At 39.5% G+C, this 17,343-nt stretch overlaps 1 protein-coding gene across 12 annotated transcripts in view; it reads left to right on the top strand.

The window, feature by feature from the left end:
• The window catches only part of LOC138764176 (voltage-dependent L-type calcium channel subunit alpha-1D-like), a 427,400-nt gene that overhangs the window by 343,603 nt on the left and 66,454 nt on the right, over positions 1–17,343 (top strand). Inside the window, exon 42 of one of the 12 annotated variants that reach the window (XM_069939722.1) lies at positions 13,383–16,905. The exons of the other annotated variants lie outside the window; for them this stretch is intronic. Coding sequence (XP_069795823.1) covers positions 13,383–13,505 — 123 coding nt within the window. The 3' untranslated portion in view covers positions 13,506–16,905. Of the gene's footprint in view, positions 1–13,382; positions 16,906–17,343 lie in introns of those variants that run through there. 12 annotated transcript variants of the gene reach the window in all.

Genomic DNA, 17,343 nt, shown 5'->3' with positions numbered 1-17,343 from the left:
GTAGTTTATGGTTAGGATTAGAGTATTATAGCGAGGTTCAAGACCATGAAAGCTATTGTAAAATAAACTGTTCTTTGACCAGGAGGAGCTGGACTTCAGGCTTCTGTATCGTCTGACTGAAGGTAGCAGTGAGGAGAGGTTGTGTCCAGGGTGATGGGTGTCCTCCATGATGCTGGCAGCCCTCTTTAGGCAGTGCCTTAGATAGATGGTTTTAAGTCCATTCGTGGGCACTCAAACTTCCAAACCAAGCTATGATGAAACCAGTCAGTATACTTTCCACAGTACACTATTTGAAGTTCAATAGAGTATGCAACGACAGGCCAAATCTCCTTAGACTTCTTATAAAGTAGAGGTGTTAGTGTGCTGATTCCAGAAGAGGTCCTCCATTGTGTGCACTCCCAGGAGCTTGAAGGTATGAGCCCTCTCCACTGCTATCCAATCACTGAGAGCGTGTGTGATCCTTTAGCCTCCTCTTCCTCAAATCCATATGAGCTCCTTGGTCTTGAGTGCAAGATTTTTATTCTGGCACAGCACAGGTAGATTTCTGATCTCTATCCTATATTCTGTCTCATCACTTCCCATTATTCAGCCAGAGGCTGTGTTGTCAATGAATTTAGAGGTTGCCTTGTAACTGAACCTGCCTATGAAATGGTGAGTACAGAGGGAATAGAGCAGGGGACTAAGCATGTCGCCTTGAGGTGCCCCAATGTTGACATTGAGGAGGAGATGTTGCCAGTTCACACTAGCAGGGGTATGGTGATAATGAAATAAAGGATCCAATTGCAGAGGGATGAACTGAGTCCCTAATGCCTGAGTTTGATTAGTTTTGCTGTTATAATGGTGTTAATGAACAACAGCTAGATACAGGTTTATTGAGGTTCAAGTGATCTCATGCAGAGTGTAGGGCATCCACTGTTGTCCTGTTGTGACAATAGACAGACTGAAGTGGGTCCACAGTCTTCCTGATATAGGAGTTGATTTTCTCCCCAACCAACCTCTCGAAGCACTTCATGTAAATGCCACTGGCTGATAGTCATGGAGGCAGGTCACCTTGCATTTCTTGGACATTGGTATAATGGATGCCCATTTGAACAGATGAGGACCTCAGATGAAAGCAATGAGGGGTTGAAAATGTCCACAAGAACTCCAGCTAGTTAGTTTGCACAGGTTATAAGTAATAAAACTCAGTGGTTGAAGTAAAAACATTATGCTGGAGTAACTCAGCAGGTCAAGCAGTGGTAACTTTACATTGCAAAGATAAAGATACGTAACCAACTTTTCAGGCTTGAGCCCTTCATCAAAGTATGGGAACATGACAACAAGCACCCAAATAAAATGATGGGGGGAAGGGCAGGGGGAGGAACACAGACCCCAAGGAAGGAGGTGGTAGATGGATAAGAGAAGGAGTACACAGCAACAAGCAGGGGGACGAGGGATGGCTCTGTGAATAGAGGCAGAAGGGTTGGAGAGCTGGGGGAAAGAAGACAAGGGAAAGGGAAGGAAGGGAGAATGGAGAATAGGTGAGCAGAAACCAGAGAAGTCAGAGTTAATGCCTTCTGGTTGGAGAGTGCCTAGATGAAAAAAATGAAGTGGTTTTGGTGGGATAGTACATGAGGTGATGAACAGATGTGAATATGGGAGTGGGACGCAGAATTGAAATGGTTAGCCACTGGGAGTTCCTTGTCGCTGATGTGGACAGAGCAAAGTGATCTCCCAGTCTATGCCCAATCTCTCCACTGTCAATAGGCCACAAAGGGATCACAGGATACAGTAGATCACTCCCCTAGATACACAAGTGAAGTGTTGCCTCACTTCAAAGGACTGTTTAGGGCCCATATGGGCACGTGTGGCTACAGGGGTAGGTGCCTGGATTTGGGAAGGGGAGAAAAGAGTGGATAAGGGAGTCACGGAGGGAGCAGAATGGCAGAAATTATAGAGAAAGATGTGTTGGATGCATACATTAGTGGGATAGTGGATGAGGACAAGGGGAATCCTGTGATTGTTACATCTGGGGGCAGAGGCTGGCAGGGCAGATGAGCAGGAAATGGAGGAGATGCAATTAAGGACTGAGTTTATGGTGGTGGGGGGAAGCCATGCTTGTGGAAGAAGGTGAACATTTCAGATGATCTAGACTGGAAGACCTCATCTTGGAACAGATGTGGCAGAAATGAAGAAAATGCACTCAGGGGATAAAATTCTTGCAGGGGACTGGGTGTGAGGAAGTGTAGTTGAGGTAGTTGTGGGAGTTGGTGAATTTGTAAATATATCTGTGGAAAACTTGTCTCCCAAGATGGAGACAGAGAGATCAAGTTGTTGGAGATGGATCAGGTGAATTTGAAATCAGGGTGGAAGTTGGCAGCAAAATGAATGAATTTGAAGCAGCGCCAATGTAGTCTTCAATATAGTGGAGGAAAAGTTGAGGGGCCTTGCCCTGTGTAGGCTTGCAGCAAAGCCCACAAACAGGCAGGCATAGCTGGGACCCATGCAGGTATCCATGGCAACTCCTTTGATTTGAAGGGAGATAAGTCAAAGGAGAAGTTATTAAGGGTGAAAACACATTCTTCCAGGCAGAGGAGGGTGGTGGTAGAAGGTGTCTGGTTGGGTCTCTTGTCAATAAAGAAATATAGTGCTTTGAGGCCTTCTGTATGAGGGATGGAAGTGTAAAGGGATTGGACGTCCATAGTAAAACTGAGGTTGTCAAGTTCAGGGAATTGGAAGTCATTAAAGAGACTTTGAGAGTCATTGAAAAAGGGCAAGTTTTAAGGATGCAGCCAAGTAAACTCACTGGGCCAGATGCTTTTTGAGGATTCACCCTCCTGAATATTCTTTTCATGTTGGCCTCAGAAACTGCAAGCAGAGGACATTGTGAGGGTGCATCATTGTTTTCCCTTTTGAAGTGAGCATAGAAGGCATTGAGCTCATCTGGAAAAGTTGTTTCACAGTTCATGATACTACTTTGATTTGCATTGCATGATGGGATGGCATATAGATTTTGCCACAGCGATCAAGCATCCACCTGAGTCCCCAGCTTGGTTAGGAATTGTCTTTTTGCATTAGTAATGGTCCTCTGGAAATCGTATCAGTATTTTCTGTATTTCTCTGAATCATCTGATCTGAATGCCACGTATCTGATCTTCACGTTGTGAATCTTTAGATTTATCCTTGACTTCTGGTTAGGATACACTTAGATATTAGATATTCTTATTAGGAACTTTCCACACATTTTCTGATAAAGGCGATGACAACTCTACTAGATTCATTCAGGTCCACTGCTGAGTCCTTGAACCTAGCCAGTTTGCAGACTCCAGACAGTCACAAAGCTGCTCCTCTGCATCCCCAGACCAGCGTTGTACTGATGAAGTGTGCTTTCAGTCTTTGCTAGTCCAACTCTAAAGTGTGAGTGTAGAATGGAGTGCAAGGCATATTAGATGATAATATAGCTGTGGTTTTTTTTTTCTCCTTTTAATTTTTTAACATTTTTCACACTGAACCATATCAATCAAAATACATACAAACATTTCCCTTTTAAATATACACTGTGGCATTTTCTCCCCTTTTTTCCCCCCTGCCTTCCCTCCCCCCTTCCCATCCCCCTCCAAACCCATTAAACATTCAACATATACAATACAATAAAACAGTTAAACAATGTCATCACACAATGAAAATAAACAAGAAAATTGTGTCATCCACTTTTACACACTGGATCAAGTAATTTTGTCTTTTTATCATTTTATAATTTTAGGGGGTGGGGGTCCGAGGCAAGCCCTCTCTGTTATGTTCCATGTACGGATCCCAAATTTGTTCAAATAATGTGACTTTATTTTTTAAATTATATGTTATTTTTTCCAATGGAATGCATATATTCATTTCCATGTATACATTGCTGTACTCTCAGGCTCTCTTCTGATTTCCAAGTTGACATTATAGATTTTTTTGCTACTGCTAAGGCTATCATAATAAATCTTTTTTGCACTTCATCCAGTTTGAGGCCTAATTCTTTACCTCTTATATTACTTAGAAGAAAGATCTCTGAATTTTTTGGTATGTTGCTTTTTGTGATTTTATTTAATACCTGATTTAGATCTTCCCAAAACTTTTTCATTTTCTCACATGCCCAAATTGCATGTACTGTTGTTCCCATTTCCTTCTTACACCAAAAACATCTATCTGATAATGTTAGATCCCATTTTTTTTTTAAACTTTTGGGGTGTGATATATAACATGTGTAACCAATTATACTGTATCATACGTAACCTTGTGTTTATTGTATTCTTCATAGTTCCAGAACATAACTTTTCCCATGTTTCGTTTTTTATCTTTATGTTTAAATCTTTTTCCCACTTTTGTTTGGGTTTATAGCTTATTTCATCATTTTCCTTCTCTTGCAGCTTGATATACATGTTCGTTATAAATCTTTTTATTATCATTGTTTCTGTAATCACATATTCAAAGCTGCTTCCTTCTGGTAATCTCAGTCTGTTTCCCAATTTATCCTTTAAGTAGGCTTTCAGTTGATGGTATGCAAACATTGTACCATGAGTTATTCCATATTTGTACTTCATTTGTTCAAATGTTAATAAATTAATTCCCAAAATACAATTTTCTATTCTTTTAATTCCTTTTCTCTCCCATTCTCTAAAGGAAAGGTTATCTATTGTAAAAGTGATTAGCTGATTTTGCGTCAATAATAGTTTTGGTTGTTGGTAGTTTTAGTAATTTGTTTTATCCTTTCTAAGTGAATCTTCTTCCATATATTGAGTAAATGATGCAATACTGGTGAGGTTTTATATCGTATCAGCTTTTCATCCCACTTATAAAGTATATGTTCCAGTACCTTCTCCCCTATTTTATCTAGCTCTATCTTAGTCCAATCCGGTTTTTCCCTTGTCTGATAAAAATCTGATAAATACCTTAATTGTGTTGCTCTATGATAATTTTTAAAGTTTGGTAACTGCAAACCACCTTTGTTGTACCTCTCTGCTAATTTATCTAATGCTGTCCTTGGTTTCCCCCCTTTCCATAAAAATTTCCCTATTATTCTCTTTAGTTCATTAAAGAATTTCTCTGTTAAGGGAATTGGTAACGATTGAAATAAGTATTGTATCCTTGGGAAGACATTCATTTTAATGCAATTTACCCTCCCTATCAACGTTAGTGGTAATTCTTTCCAATGTTCTAAGTCTTCCTTAATTTCTTTATTAGTGGCTAATAATTTAATTTGTACAGGTGGCTTAAATTATTATCTAATCTAATTCCTAGGTATCGGATTGTTTGTGTTTGCCATTTAAATGGTGATTCTTTTATAAATTCTGTATAATCCGCATTACTCATTGGCATCGGTTCACTTTTATTTCGTTGATCTCCATATTCCTTCAATTTCCTATGTAGTTCTTTTATTGATATTTCTGATTCTGTTAAGTATACTATGATGTCATCTGCAAATAAACTGATTTTATACTCCTTCTCCTTTATTTTTTTATCCCTTTTATTTTTCTGTTCTTATCAGTTCTGCCAAAGGTTCTATTGCTAAAGCAAACAATGAGGGAGATAGGGGACATCTCTGCCAAGTTGACCTAATTAATTTAAATTGGTTCGATACATATCCATTTACTGTTACCTTCGCCAATGGTCCATTATATAATGCTTTAATCCAATTAATGTATTTTTCTGGTAGATTGAACCTCTGCTGTACTTTGAATAAATAATTCCATTCTACCCTGTCAAAGGCTTTTTCTGTGTCTAAAGCTACAGCCACTGTTGGCTTCTTATTTCATTGAACTGCATGAATTAGATTATTAAATTTACAGACATTATCTGCTGTTCGTCTTTTCTTAATAAATCCAGTTTGACCTTGTTTTACTATTTTTGGTACACAGTCAGCCAATCTGTTTGCTAATAATTTTGCTATTAGCTTATAATCTGAATTGAGTAGAGATAGTGGTCTATATGATGCTGGTGTTAGTGGATCCTTCCCCGTCTTTGGTATTACTGTAATTATTGCTGTCTTACATGAATCTGGTAAGTTTTATGTTTCTTCTATCTGGTTCATTACTTCCAGGAGAGGCAGAATTAATAACTTTAAATGTTTTATAGAATTCTATTGAGAATCCATCTTCTCCAGGTGTTTTATTGTTCAGCAGGTAATGTAGCTGTGGTTGAAAGATTTTGATCCCCTGGTATTGGTAGTTTGGAACAATATTTTTTAAGCTCTCTCCTTCAAGTCCACACCAGTAACTGAGATGGCTTTGGGATCTGTAATAAGATGTTTGTTAATCATTGCTTATAGATCCTCAAGTGCTAGTTTAACATCTGCCTGTGGAGGGATGTGGCCGTAGATTTCCCTTGGGGAAATCATAAAAAAAATTCTTTTTATTTCATTGCCAGTGTGTAATTCAGGCTATTAAGGGTTCTGTACTCACGTAGAACCCTTTTCTTTGTCCATAACTGGCTTAAAGAGGTCCCAGAGTTGCAGGCAGAAAGCACATTGCCATCCTGAAGCACATCACCTGGTGGTTGGACAAGGTGTAGCGATACAGATCAGAGGCATTCAAATGTTGCTTTATTTAAAATAGGCACCTGTATTTCTTATTTCCAAATGTCAGAGGACATGAGACATATCCTGAGCTCATAGCACAATGTAGTTCTTACCTACAGAAAGGCTCTCCTTACCAGGACAAGACCAAGATTAAACCAGATGATTTAAAAAAAGTAATTAAGGAAAGATTCTGAAAAGATAATTCCAGGAGAATTAGGCCATGCACAATGTTACCTGTATTAATTAAACCTAATTTTGGGGTGAATGTCTCCACTAACAATATGATAAGGTAAAATAAATAATTTTAAACCTCAAAGTGAAGTTGTAGCGGGCCGCCAAATGTGCCACACCTGGAGTCCACGGCCTACACAGTCAGCCGAAATGGGCTACATGCTTTGAAGTTGGCGCTCAACTCAGCCGCACGCGGCTACAGCGCCCCTCCCCAACGGGCTGGCCTGCGGCAGCCAATCGAGTGGAGCTAGGGAAACAGCTACACCTGGGGATGAGAGGGGCTCACTGATTGGCCATTCCTTGGGTAGCACTAAACGACTAATCCCAGGAGGCAAATGGTAATGCCACCAGTTGAGTGACATGATGATGTCAGAAGTGGGCTCCTGAGCACTTTATAAGCAGAGCTGCCAGTACAATAAACCAGTGTTGAATTCACTCCCGTAGTCAGTGTCTCTTCTTTGAGCGTAACCTCTCCAGCAGCAGCAGCCACTACAGTGGTGATCCCTGACTAGTCCAACTGGCATCATGGACCTGAAGAATGAGCAACCACCCTGCAATCAACGCAGTCTCATTGAAGCTGCCCAGCTTCTGGACATCACAGCCACTGGTGTGGTTCCAGCAAACCGAGGCATAGTTCACCGTATGGAATATCACAGCCAAAGCCCCCTCTTCTACTATGTGGTCGGCATCCTCGAGCAGGACACAGCAGCACACATTACCGACTTCCTCCAGAAACCTCTGGAACAAAGGAAGAATCAGGCCATCAAGCAGCTACTAACTCAAGCTTACGAGCTTTCACGGCGCGAGTGCGCTGCCTGTCTGCTACATGTCAATGGTTTGGAGGGACAGGGCCCCATCCGGCCTCATGAGTGACGTGCTTACCTTGAATGATGGCCATACCCCTTGTGCTCTATTCGAGCAAATTTTCCTAGAGAGGTTACCAGAGGATATCAGGCTACTCAAAGCCGAAGAGGACTTTGCATAACCCCAGAAAGGTAGCCACCAGAGCCAACCTGCTCAGGGCAGCAAAAAGGGATGCCTGCATTTCGTTAGAACATGTGGTCACTTCTCGTCAACATTGGCCTAACAGGAGGCCGCTCATCAGATCACCCAGCAAGTCTTCCTCCGAGCCTGCAAACCCCAGTGAGCCGTATTGTTTCTACCATCAGCAATAGAGTGCTGAGGTCCGCTGATGCTATTCACCCTGTGGGTTCCCGGGAAATGCCAATGCTGGCTGTCATTAGTGGTTGTGGCAGCTGGCCTACACAACAGCCTTCTCCACATCCGGAATACAGTGTCAGGCTGACGCTTCCTGGTTGACGCCGGGGCCAAGGTCAGCGTCCTTCTCCCCCTCCACCTCTGATGCACACCATCCGAAGGCAGGGCGCAGATTATGAGTTGCCAATAACTCTTCAATACAGACTTACAATACCCATATTATCCCCCTCCATTGCCGCAACCACCGCTTCACTTGGCAATTTGTTTTAGCAGACGTCCAGCAACCTCTCCTCGGGGCGGACTTCCTGAGGGCCAATTCCGTCCTAGTTGACGTCAAGGGTCGCCAACTAGTACTTTCAAAAACTTTTCAGACCCTTGCACTGGAAGGTACCAAACTGACTGCTCCCACCTACACTTGGTGACAAGTCCAAGAAATGAGTTCGCCAAGATTCTAGCTGAGTTCCCCTCCATCGTGATGCCACACTTTAACTCCACTAAGACTGAACACGGGGTAAGGCATAACATCCTCACTAAAGGCCCCTCATTTCACACTAGAGCATGGCGCCTCCCACCAGATAAACTCAACCTTGCCAAAAAGGAGTATTTTTTTTTAATGGAGGAACTCGGCATTGTCTGCCACTCCCAACAGACCTTGGACCTCCCTCCAACCCTACCACCCCCACACGTGGTCCCTAAAGCATCAGGGGATTAGAGACCATGCGGGGACTACCACCAGCTAAATGAAACCACTACGTCAGATAGATACCCTGTCCCTTTATTCAGGACTTTTCTGCAAACCTGCAGGGGGCATGGATATTTTCCAAAGTCGACTTCATTCATGCCCATCATCAGATCCCCATCGATCCTGAGTATGTCACAAAGACTGCCATTATTACACCATTTGGGCTGTTCGAATTCCTAAGAATGTTCTTCAGCCTAAAAAAAAGTCCCACAGACCTTTCAAAGGCTAATGAATGCTGTGGGCAGGGAGTTGAAGTTTGTGTTCATCTACCTTGGTGACATTCTGATTGCAATCCGTGACTGTGACGAATACGTTCCTCACATCAGACATTTGTGCCACAGGTTGAGTGAGTTTGGCCTGACAATTAATCCAGCAAAATGTCAGTTTGGCAAAGGCTTAATTTACTTTTTAGGTCACAGGATTGACTGCCACTGGGCTAAACCACTACCAGACAAGGTGGAGGCTATTCGAGCATTCCCTAAGCCTACAATAGTAAGGGGACTACAAGAATTTATCGGCATGGTTAATTTTTACCACAGATTCGTGATGGGGCTGCTCGCTCCATGACTCCATAAAACCTTTATTCTCCCTTATGACCTGTACAAAGAAGACAATTTCATGGAACCAGGAGGCATCCGATGCTTTCCAGGCAACAAAAGACATGCTGGCTAATGCTGCCCTTCTGATACACCCTAAAGCTGATGCCCCCACTGCTTTCACAGTGAACGCTTCTGACACAGCAGTAGGGGAAGTCTTCTAACAGTGGGTGAGTGGACACTGGCAACCCCTTGGATTTTTCAGTAGACATTTGTGGACGCCTGATCTGAAATTATGCTTTTGATAAACTCCTGGCATTGTACCTGGCAATCAGACATTTTAGATACTTCCTTGAGGGCAGGAAGTTTCAAATTTTTACAGACCACAAGCCCCTCACCTTCACCTTCACTAGCGTTTCCCACCCGTGGTCAGCCAGGCAACAAAAGCAAATTTTATATATTTCAGAATTTTCTACCGATGTTCAGCATATTGTGGAAAAATCCAATGTGGTGGCTGATGCCTTGTCACATCCCACATTACAGACAGTACATACCTCAACATCTAGCATTAACTATAAGGCTCTGGCTGAAGCACAGGCAGTGGACAAGGACATTGACGCATATCGCACTGCAACTACCAGCCTCCAGTTGGAGGACATAAAGCTTGGCCCTGGGGAGCAGACTATCCTATGTGACATGTCTACGGGTAAGCTTCATCCCATAATTCCTACTACCGGGAGGAGGCGCATTTTCGAAGCCATACACAATCTGGCACACTCTGACAAAATGGTTGCTTGTCAATTTGTCTGGCGTGGCCTCCGCAAAGAGGTCAGCCAGTGGGCCAAAAATTGTACATGGTGCCAGACCTCGAAAATCCATACCCACACTCAAGCCGCCCCACAGTCATGTCAACCACCACAGCACCATTTCAGCCATATCCACGTGGATCTGGTGGTTTCCCTACCAATATCCAGAGGCATACGCTACTTACTGACCCAAGTAGACAGATCGACTAGATGGCCAGAAGCCATCCCTTTGCCAGAGTCCTCTTCGGGAATGTGCACCAGGGCCCTCCTGCACAACTGGGTGGCTAGGTTCGGGTTTCCAGAGCATATAATGTCAGACTGGGGCTCCCAGTTTATCTCCAGCCTCTGGTCTAATCTCGCTAATGCCCTGGGTACAGCTCCACCCTCAGGCCAATGGTTTGGTGGAGCGATTCCTTAAAGCAGCTCCCATGGCCAGATTCAATGGTCCTAACTGGGTGTACGAGCTCCTGTGGGTACTCCTGAGGATCCGGGTCGCTCTTAAAGAGGATTTAGAGGTTTCTGTAACTAAAATGGTATACGGCGCACCATTAGTGATTCCGGGGAATTCCTGACCACCCAAGACAATGGGGACAGTTTCCCTGAGGCTGCCTCATCCCGCCTCCGGAACCCCCTGGGCCCACTTGCCCCGACACAGCCAAAGCAGCATGAAACATGGACGACATTTGTACCTACAAATGGTTCCAGGTACATACAGCACATGACTGTATTCAGTTGGGCATTAAACCACGGCAACAATCTGAGACTTAGTTTGGTAATATGATTCCGAATTTGTATTTTTCTTACTTGGCAGAAAAATGGTGAAAATCCATGGCAGAGTGGTTATGCTATCTAAAAGTTTTAAATTGCTACAAGCATGACAATAAAACTTGATTCAACAACTATAAAAGACCTGTGGTCATGCCATCTTGCACTGAGGTACATAACAGAGATCCTGTAATCTTTGTTTAGTGAGCCTTGGAAAGACAATGAATCTAATCGAGGCAGTGGCAAAATTTTGATCTCTCAGATTGGGTCCCATAATTTATATCTCTTTGACAACTTGCTGTATTGCTTTCACCGTGATTTATTGTGAGTTAGGAGTCATACCTTTAACAGCCAGTTTCTACACCCAGAAGTGGAAATGGCTACTGCTCAGTGGATGTTGTTCGATGTATGCCTGATGCTGGGAAAAGCTCATTGTGAATTCCCCCCAGAAACCCCTGAGCACATGGTTGCTGATTGACCAGGAAATTATTGCTCATGTTTTCTAAAATGGAAAATATCTTTTATGCACAAATTACAACCAAAAAACCTACACTCACAGTCTGATTTCTAGCTAGCCTTTGCTCCAATCTGATATTTGGCAGTATTCCTCACAAGATTATTGATAGCGCCAACCAACCTCTGTCTCCACTCTCTTCTTTCCTCTTGCGATAAATGTTGCACTGCATATTGAAATTTATGTCAATCACATAGTGACTCCTACTTCATTGTACAATTTTTAACTTGGATATAATTGATAATATTCAGTATCTATCAGTTGCTGAATTGTTGCAGAAAGAATCTACAAGTATTTAATTGGTCAATTGTCATTCACTTGTCAAATATCTTTAGTATTGAATTGCAGTTTATACCTATACGTTTTAGGGTTCACTGTTTTCCATGATAAACCTGAATGGTATCACAGCCTTAACTTTTCTCTTCTGAAACCTAATATTTGTAATAATTGGATGAATAGCTGCTCTTTTCTATATACTGTAAAATGTTTGTTCAATTCCAACTGGGCTAAGAACAAATCTGCATAACTTAAAAGTCTAATTCGAATGGTAACGTGGGTGTGAGATGTGGAATAATTGAGGCTTTTTCAGTAAGAGATGATCTATTTTTACTGTTGAGATTCAGCAGTATAAGACTTGCTCTGCCTTTGGCCTTGCAATATCGATTGTGGGAGTCGCTTGCATAACGTTTGAGTTAAACCTGCATTGTGTACTACAGAACTTCGAAAGCAAACTCATAGAATGTAATAGTATCATCTTCACTTGCATGAAATGGAAAGCTTGTTCCATAAAAGAGCTAAAGCAAACTTCCCTTTAACCTTTAGGCAGATGTGTTTGCAGTGAGACTATATGCAATATTTTTGGGCACTCTGAATGTGCCCATTTTAAACACTTCACCTGGATTTAACAATAACTTTTATTTACCTTTTGCATCCTGTTGTAATTAATATATTTGTTCAAATTAAGCCTTGATGAATCCATCTTACTTATTTTTATTGATATTTGAAGACTTAATTATGTCTGCACAATTTTGGTGGCAATCTAACAAATGATAAAGTATAAATTCTACAGTAAATGATTTTGAAATTGAAGGATCATACGCTAGAAAAATGTTTCAGCAATATATTATACCCATGAACACCTCTAACATTATCTGCATAGAATAGTTCAATGCACACACAATGTATTCAGGATGTCAGTGTTTAATACGCCCTTACAAATGGAGAAAAATGCTTTTGTGCATGTACTCACTGCAAACATATCAGTTTAAATGGAATGAACATTTACAGTCTTCAACTTCTGGTCCACAAATCATTTTATGCATTTTAAATAAACTTCCTCTCTATCTATCTACATGTGTGTGTGTGTGTGTGTGTGTGTGTGTGTGTGTGTGTGTGTGTGTGTGTGTGTGTGTGTGTGTGTGTGTGTGTGTGTGTGTGTGTGTATATATAGAAATTTATATTTCTATTTCTATATAAAATATATGTTGACATAAAATGTTAGCCTACACAATTTCAAATTTAAAACTTAGAAATTGCTACTTTTATGTTATTTATCAATAAATGTCATTACACCTAGTGCTTTGAATTATTGCAAGAAAAGCAAGACAACTAGTATAGAACAGCTAAAATATTCAATGGTAAACTTGTAGAAGGAAGATTAGTAATAACTTTAAATTAACACAAAAAGCAATTGATTTTCTGTTTATTGGCAAAATTTATTTATGTTCTTACTGATGTTGATTTTTTAGTTAAAGATATCCTATCAAGGTTCTTTTAAAGAGATGTTGTTTCAGAATGGAGCCACATTTTGTAACTAGAGAATTCTGAAGTATCGAGAAAAAGACCAAATAATTGCACAAAGCAATTATAATGTGCCTTGTACAATATACAGATCAACAATTCCCTTGCCATTGAATTGTAATAATACTTTTATCTGTACAAGTATTTTTTTTTCTTTAAAAATTGTAAGGATATTTAAGAGCAAATATAGTTGGGATATCCACATGATTTTTATCTGTGTAATTAAAAATTTAAGGTATGGTCACAAGAAAATGGAAGTGCTACTGACATCACTCTTGGATTTTATCCGATCATGGCCCATTTCCAAAGGACGTTGATGGTAGAAAGCCACAGGCAAAATTTGATGGTGCTCAATTGAACAGTTTGAAAGTTAATGCACTCAGAAGAAAATCACCTTGCTGCTTGCAGCCATCTTGGATTTCATCAGATCATGCCCATTTTTAACAGGAAGTGAGCTTTTACTTGTACAAAATTATATACATTTGGTAACAGTGATTCGTTGGTGGTGATCTGAAAAAAATCAAAGCACCACAGTGCTTTTCAATCAAGGATTGAATTTAATTTTGATTAATATTAACTTTGAATGACTGAACAGTTCCAAAGTGATTGCAGTCACAAGAACACCAAACTACTAGAGACCATCAGGACTTTTCTGCTTATGTCCTAATTTTGATAGAAATATGGTCTTTATTTTCCTGCGATTATAAGGTACTTTAGAATTTGTGATAACAGCATGAACTCAGATCTCTTTGGAATTACAAGAGGTTTGTAATGCCAATTGTAGTCATCGTGAATTTCACTGGATTGCCCCAGATTTTTAAAAGAAGCATGATTTAATGATAGGAATCTATGTATAACATTTGGCTAAATGGTTTTCATGGTTTGATCACAAAAAAATCTAAGTGTGAATGGAAGCCAGCTTGTACTCTTTTCATTTATTATTTACAGTTGCACAAAGACAAGTGTTTGATGATAGGATGACACATCAAATGTTTTAATAAGCATATCTATGATTTTAAAATTATTAGTCACAGAAAATAGAAATGTCACTGTTTGAACGAGGGCTAATTTAACCACCAGTTGCACGGTACAGCCGATAGCAGAAAAAATAGATGAATCTATCAAATCTTTTGTCAAATTATTTGAAATATGCATGATATTGATTTCTCACAAACAAAAATGACATTGAATGACTTTTGTAGGAAAGATGAAAGAAAAACATGCAAGCATGTGGCTTGAGCAGCCATTTATTACTGCTTAGCATGGCATAAGACAAAATGTAATGTTACACTAAAACTGTCCCACATAGAACACTTATGTAATGTGATTACCCTACCAAAAAGAAGGATCTAACATTTTCAATAATGATACCCGTATCAAACAGTTTATTGAAATTTGAACTATACATTAATGTATTATTTTCAAAAAGAGAAATCTAAAATGTATTAACATGTATCATCATAAGGCTAAGTTGATACGGTAACTAAAATTCATTCAACTCTTAACTAAACCTTCATTAATAATTTTGCTGTTTTTAATTGGGTCAGCTAGGGCATTTCTACCCTCTCACGAAGTAATATTATTAGTAGAAGAATGGTGAAATATTCTAAACTCTTAAGAAAACAGATTCATGCACTCAGTAACATGAAAAGAAAAGTGGAGATAGGAGACACCTAATATCCACCAACATAATACAAATGCATAAACGTAAGACAATTGACTCAAATGTATCAAAATCCACCCCAACAAGCATTACAAATATTCCTTGTATTGAATTAGAATTCTCCCATCAGGTTAACAAATAACGAATGAACAAGTAATCGGCTTGGTATGATTTTTATTTTTTTTCCTATGCCAACGGTGCATTTGGTATCTAATCCTTCTAGTCTGTTTCAAAATTTGAGCTCTGTTGTAATTTTTGGAAGCACAGTACTTTGCACAGATGCTTCCTTTATTGCATGTGCAGCACTGGGGATCAAGTTTGTGACCATGGTGTAAGTCACATTTATTAATGCGACATCAGTAACTCTAATATATGATATCCTCTGCTGAACAAACTAGAACAAAAGCAACACCAAAATTTGCTGTCCATGTATTTGTATGCCAATGCAATATACACTGATGTAATTGAAATGCACTCAGTTTTACAGAATTAACAGCTAGAAAGAACTCCAGATCCTTCTTAAATATGCTGATGTATTACACTTCCAATATTCATCTGTTTATGTTTATACAATATTAAATGAAGATTGTTATCAACTGGAATAGCTCTATTAGCAGAGAGCCCTTAGTGAATCTGCATATCATTCATGTGCTATTTTAATACCTGTACTGATCTAAATTATTTGTTAAGCATTAATCTAATATTACAGATACTAGCTGTGACTTACTCTCTTAATAACACTGGACAACAATGATTTTTCTTCCTGAACACTTTCAGTCTGTTTTATGAATTGTGGGCTGTGATCATGTAAATCACCTTAAAATTTTCCTACCATATACCATTTTTTTACATATAACCTATGCTTAAGTCTCCTTCAAACATACAAAACCATGAAGTGCAATATGTCTTGGCAAATTCATTTTCTGCATTCACAATTGGACTTCTTCCCTGCAGATCTTGATGCAGTCAGTGATGAACATGGTAAAAGGTTTCACCAGAACATTGTGATCATGTAAAAGTGGTATCAGGGGAACTGGAATCCATCAATGCTGGCTGACTATTGTTGGACACTGACACAAGAGGCATCTGATGCTGAGTACAAATGAAAAATAGGCAAATCATTTTTAGGTCAGTTGAGATGTATCAACATTATGATGCAATTAAACATGCTAAATTCAATAAAAGTTAATTTAATGTTTTGCCAACTTCCAACATGATACAGAAAATCTGAAATTACCTTTGTGTTCAGCTTGAAGTTGGCTATCATAATTTATTTTCAGGAAACCATCCTTTTGGGGAAAAAAAGGTTGTCCAGTGTAATTGGTTTAATATATCACTTAGTACCTTCTTTTACAGTTTCAGGAATGAATGGTTAAGCTTGGGGTCTTTCTAGCTACTGGTATTGCACAACTGTTTGAAAAGCTCCACAACCTATAATCTTTATTGATCCAGAGGCTTTGGTTTCTGGAGTTATGTTTAGATTTCTTTTCCTGTTTCCCAGCAAAAAAAAGATAAGGCATCCATTGGATTAATTAATGATTTGAACTTGAAAATAGAAAACACAGGAACTGCAGATTCTGGAATCTTGGGCAAACAGTCAGAAGTTGGAGGGATGACAGCTCAGGCAGTATCCATTGGAGAGAAAGGAGCAGTCAATGTTCTGGGTCAGGTCCCCTTTTCAATACGAAGTTCCATAAGCTTTATTCAAATAAAAATTTGAGTCTCTCACCTTCTGAATCCCTCCAGCTTCTCATTGTTTACTCTGGATTTATTTACAGTATGTTTCACTGGAGAAAATTTGCTTCAGGGCTTCCATGGTGCTTTTCACTGAAACACTTATGTTCAATAAAGCTAATGATCATATTTCTGGACATGTACTGATGAAAGCACTTTTAGTGAGATTGCTTCCCTGTACGATATCCTTCCTGTTTAAGAAAAATTCAATCATGTGAGATCAAATTGTACAGCAGCTTGTACAAAGTGAGAGATTTTTTAAAAATGTAAGACTTAAAGGTTTTAGTGGCTGTTTCAATCTGCTCATTTATGTCAACTCTAGAAAATAGAAATTACTTTTCACTGGCTCAGAAATTAGTATGGAAATCAATTATTTTGAAGATTAATAGTATTTGCAATAAAAAAATCAAAATTGAATTATCAATGTTCTATATGGTTTTTACTTTATAGTTTGTGCATTGAGCTACAGAAAAAATACATTGATGTTGAATATTCTGTTTGCATTAGGTAGCAAGCTTGTAATAAATACTCATATTTAGACATTGTTAATGTGAATAAATTATTTCTAGTCATAATGTACGAATAGGTCATTTTATTTTTCTCATTCAAAATAATTTTAGTTCCATGTTCACTGGCTCAATGGAATATTTCCTTTTGCCTCTCCTTCATAGAATGTAACTTCTTGTTTCATCACCAACTTGCATGGTAAATAAGAACTTCAGTGAATCCTCCAGTGACTACTCCTCTCAGCTCAAGCCTTGTTGGGGATGTCCTTCCATGAATGTATGCTGACCTCTGG

Source organism: Narcine bancroftii, chromosome 5 (genome assembly GCF_036971445.1).
Source record: "Narcine bancroftii isolate sNarBan1 chromosome 5, sNarBan1.hap1, whole genome shotgun sequence".
Lineage (NCBI taxonomy): Eukaryota > Metazoa > Chordata > Chondrichthyes > Torpediniformes > Narcinidae > Narcine > Narcine bancroftii.
This window is presented reverse-complemented; position numbering and strand designations above follow the sequence as displayed.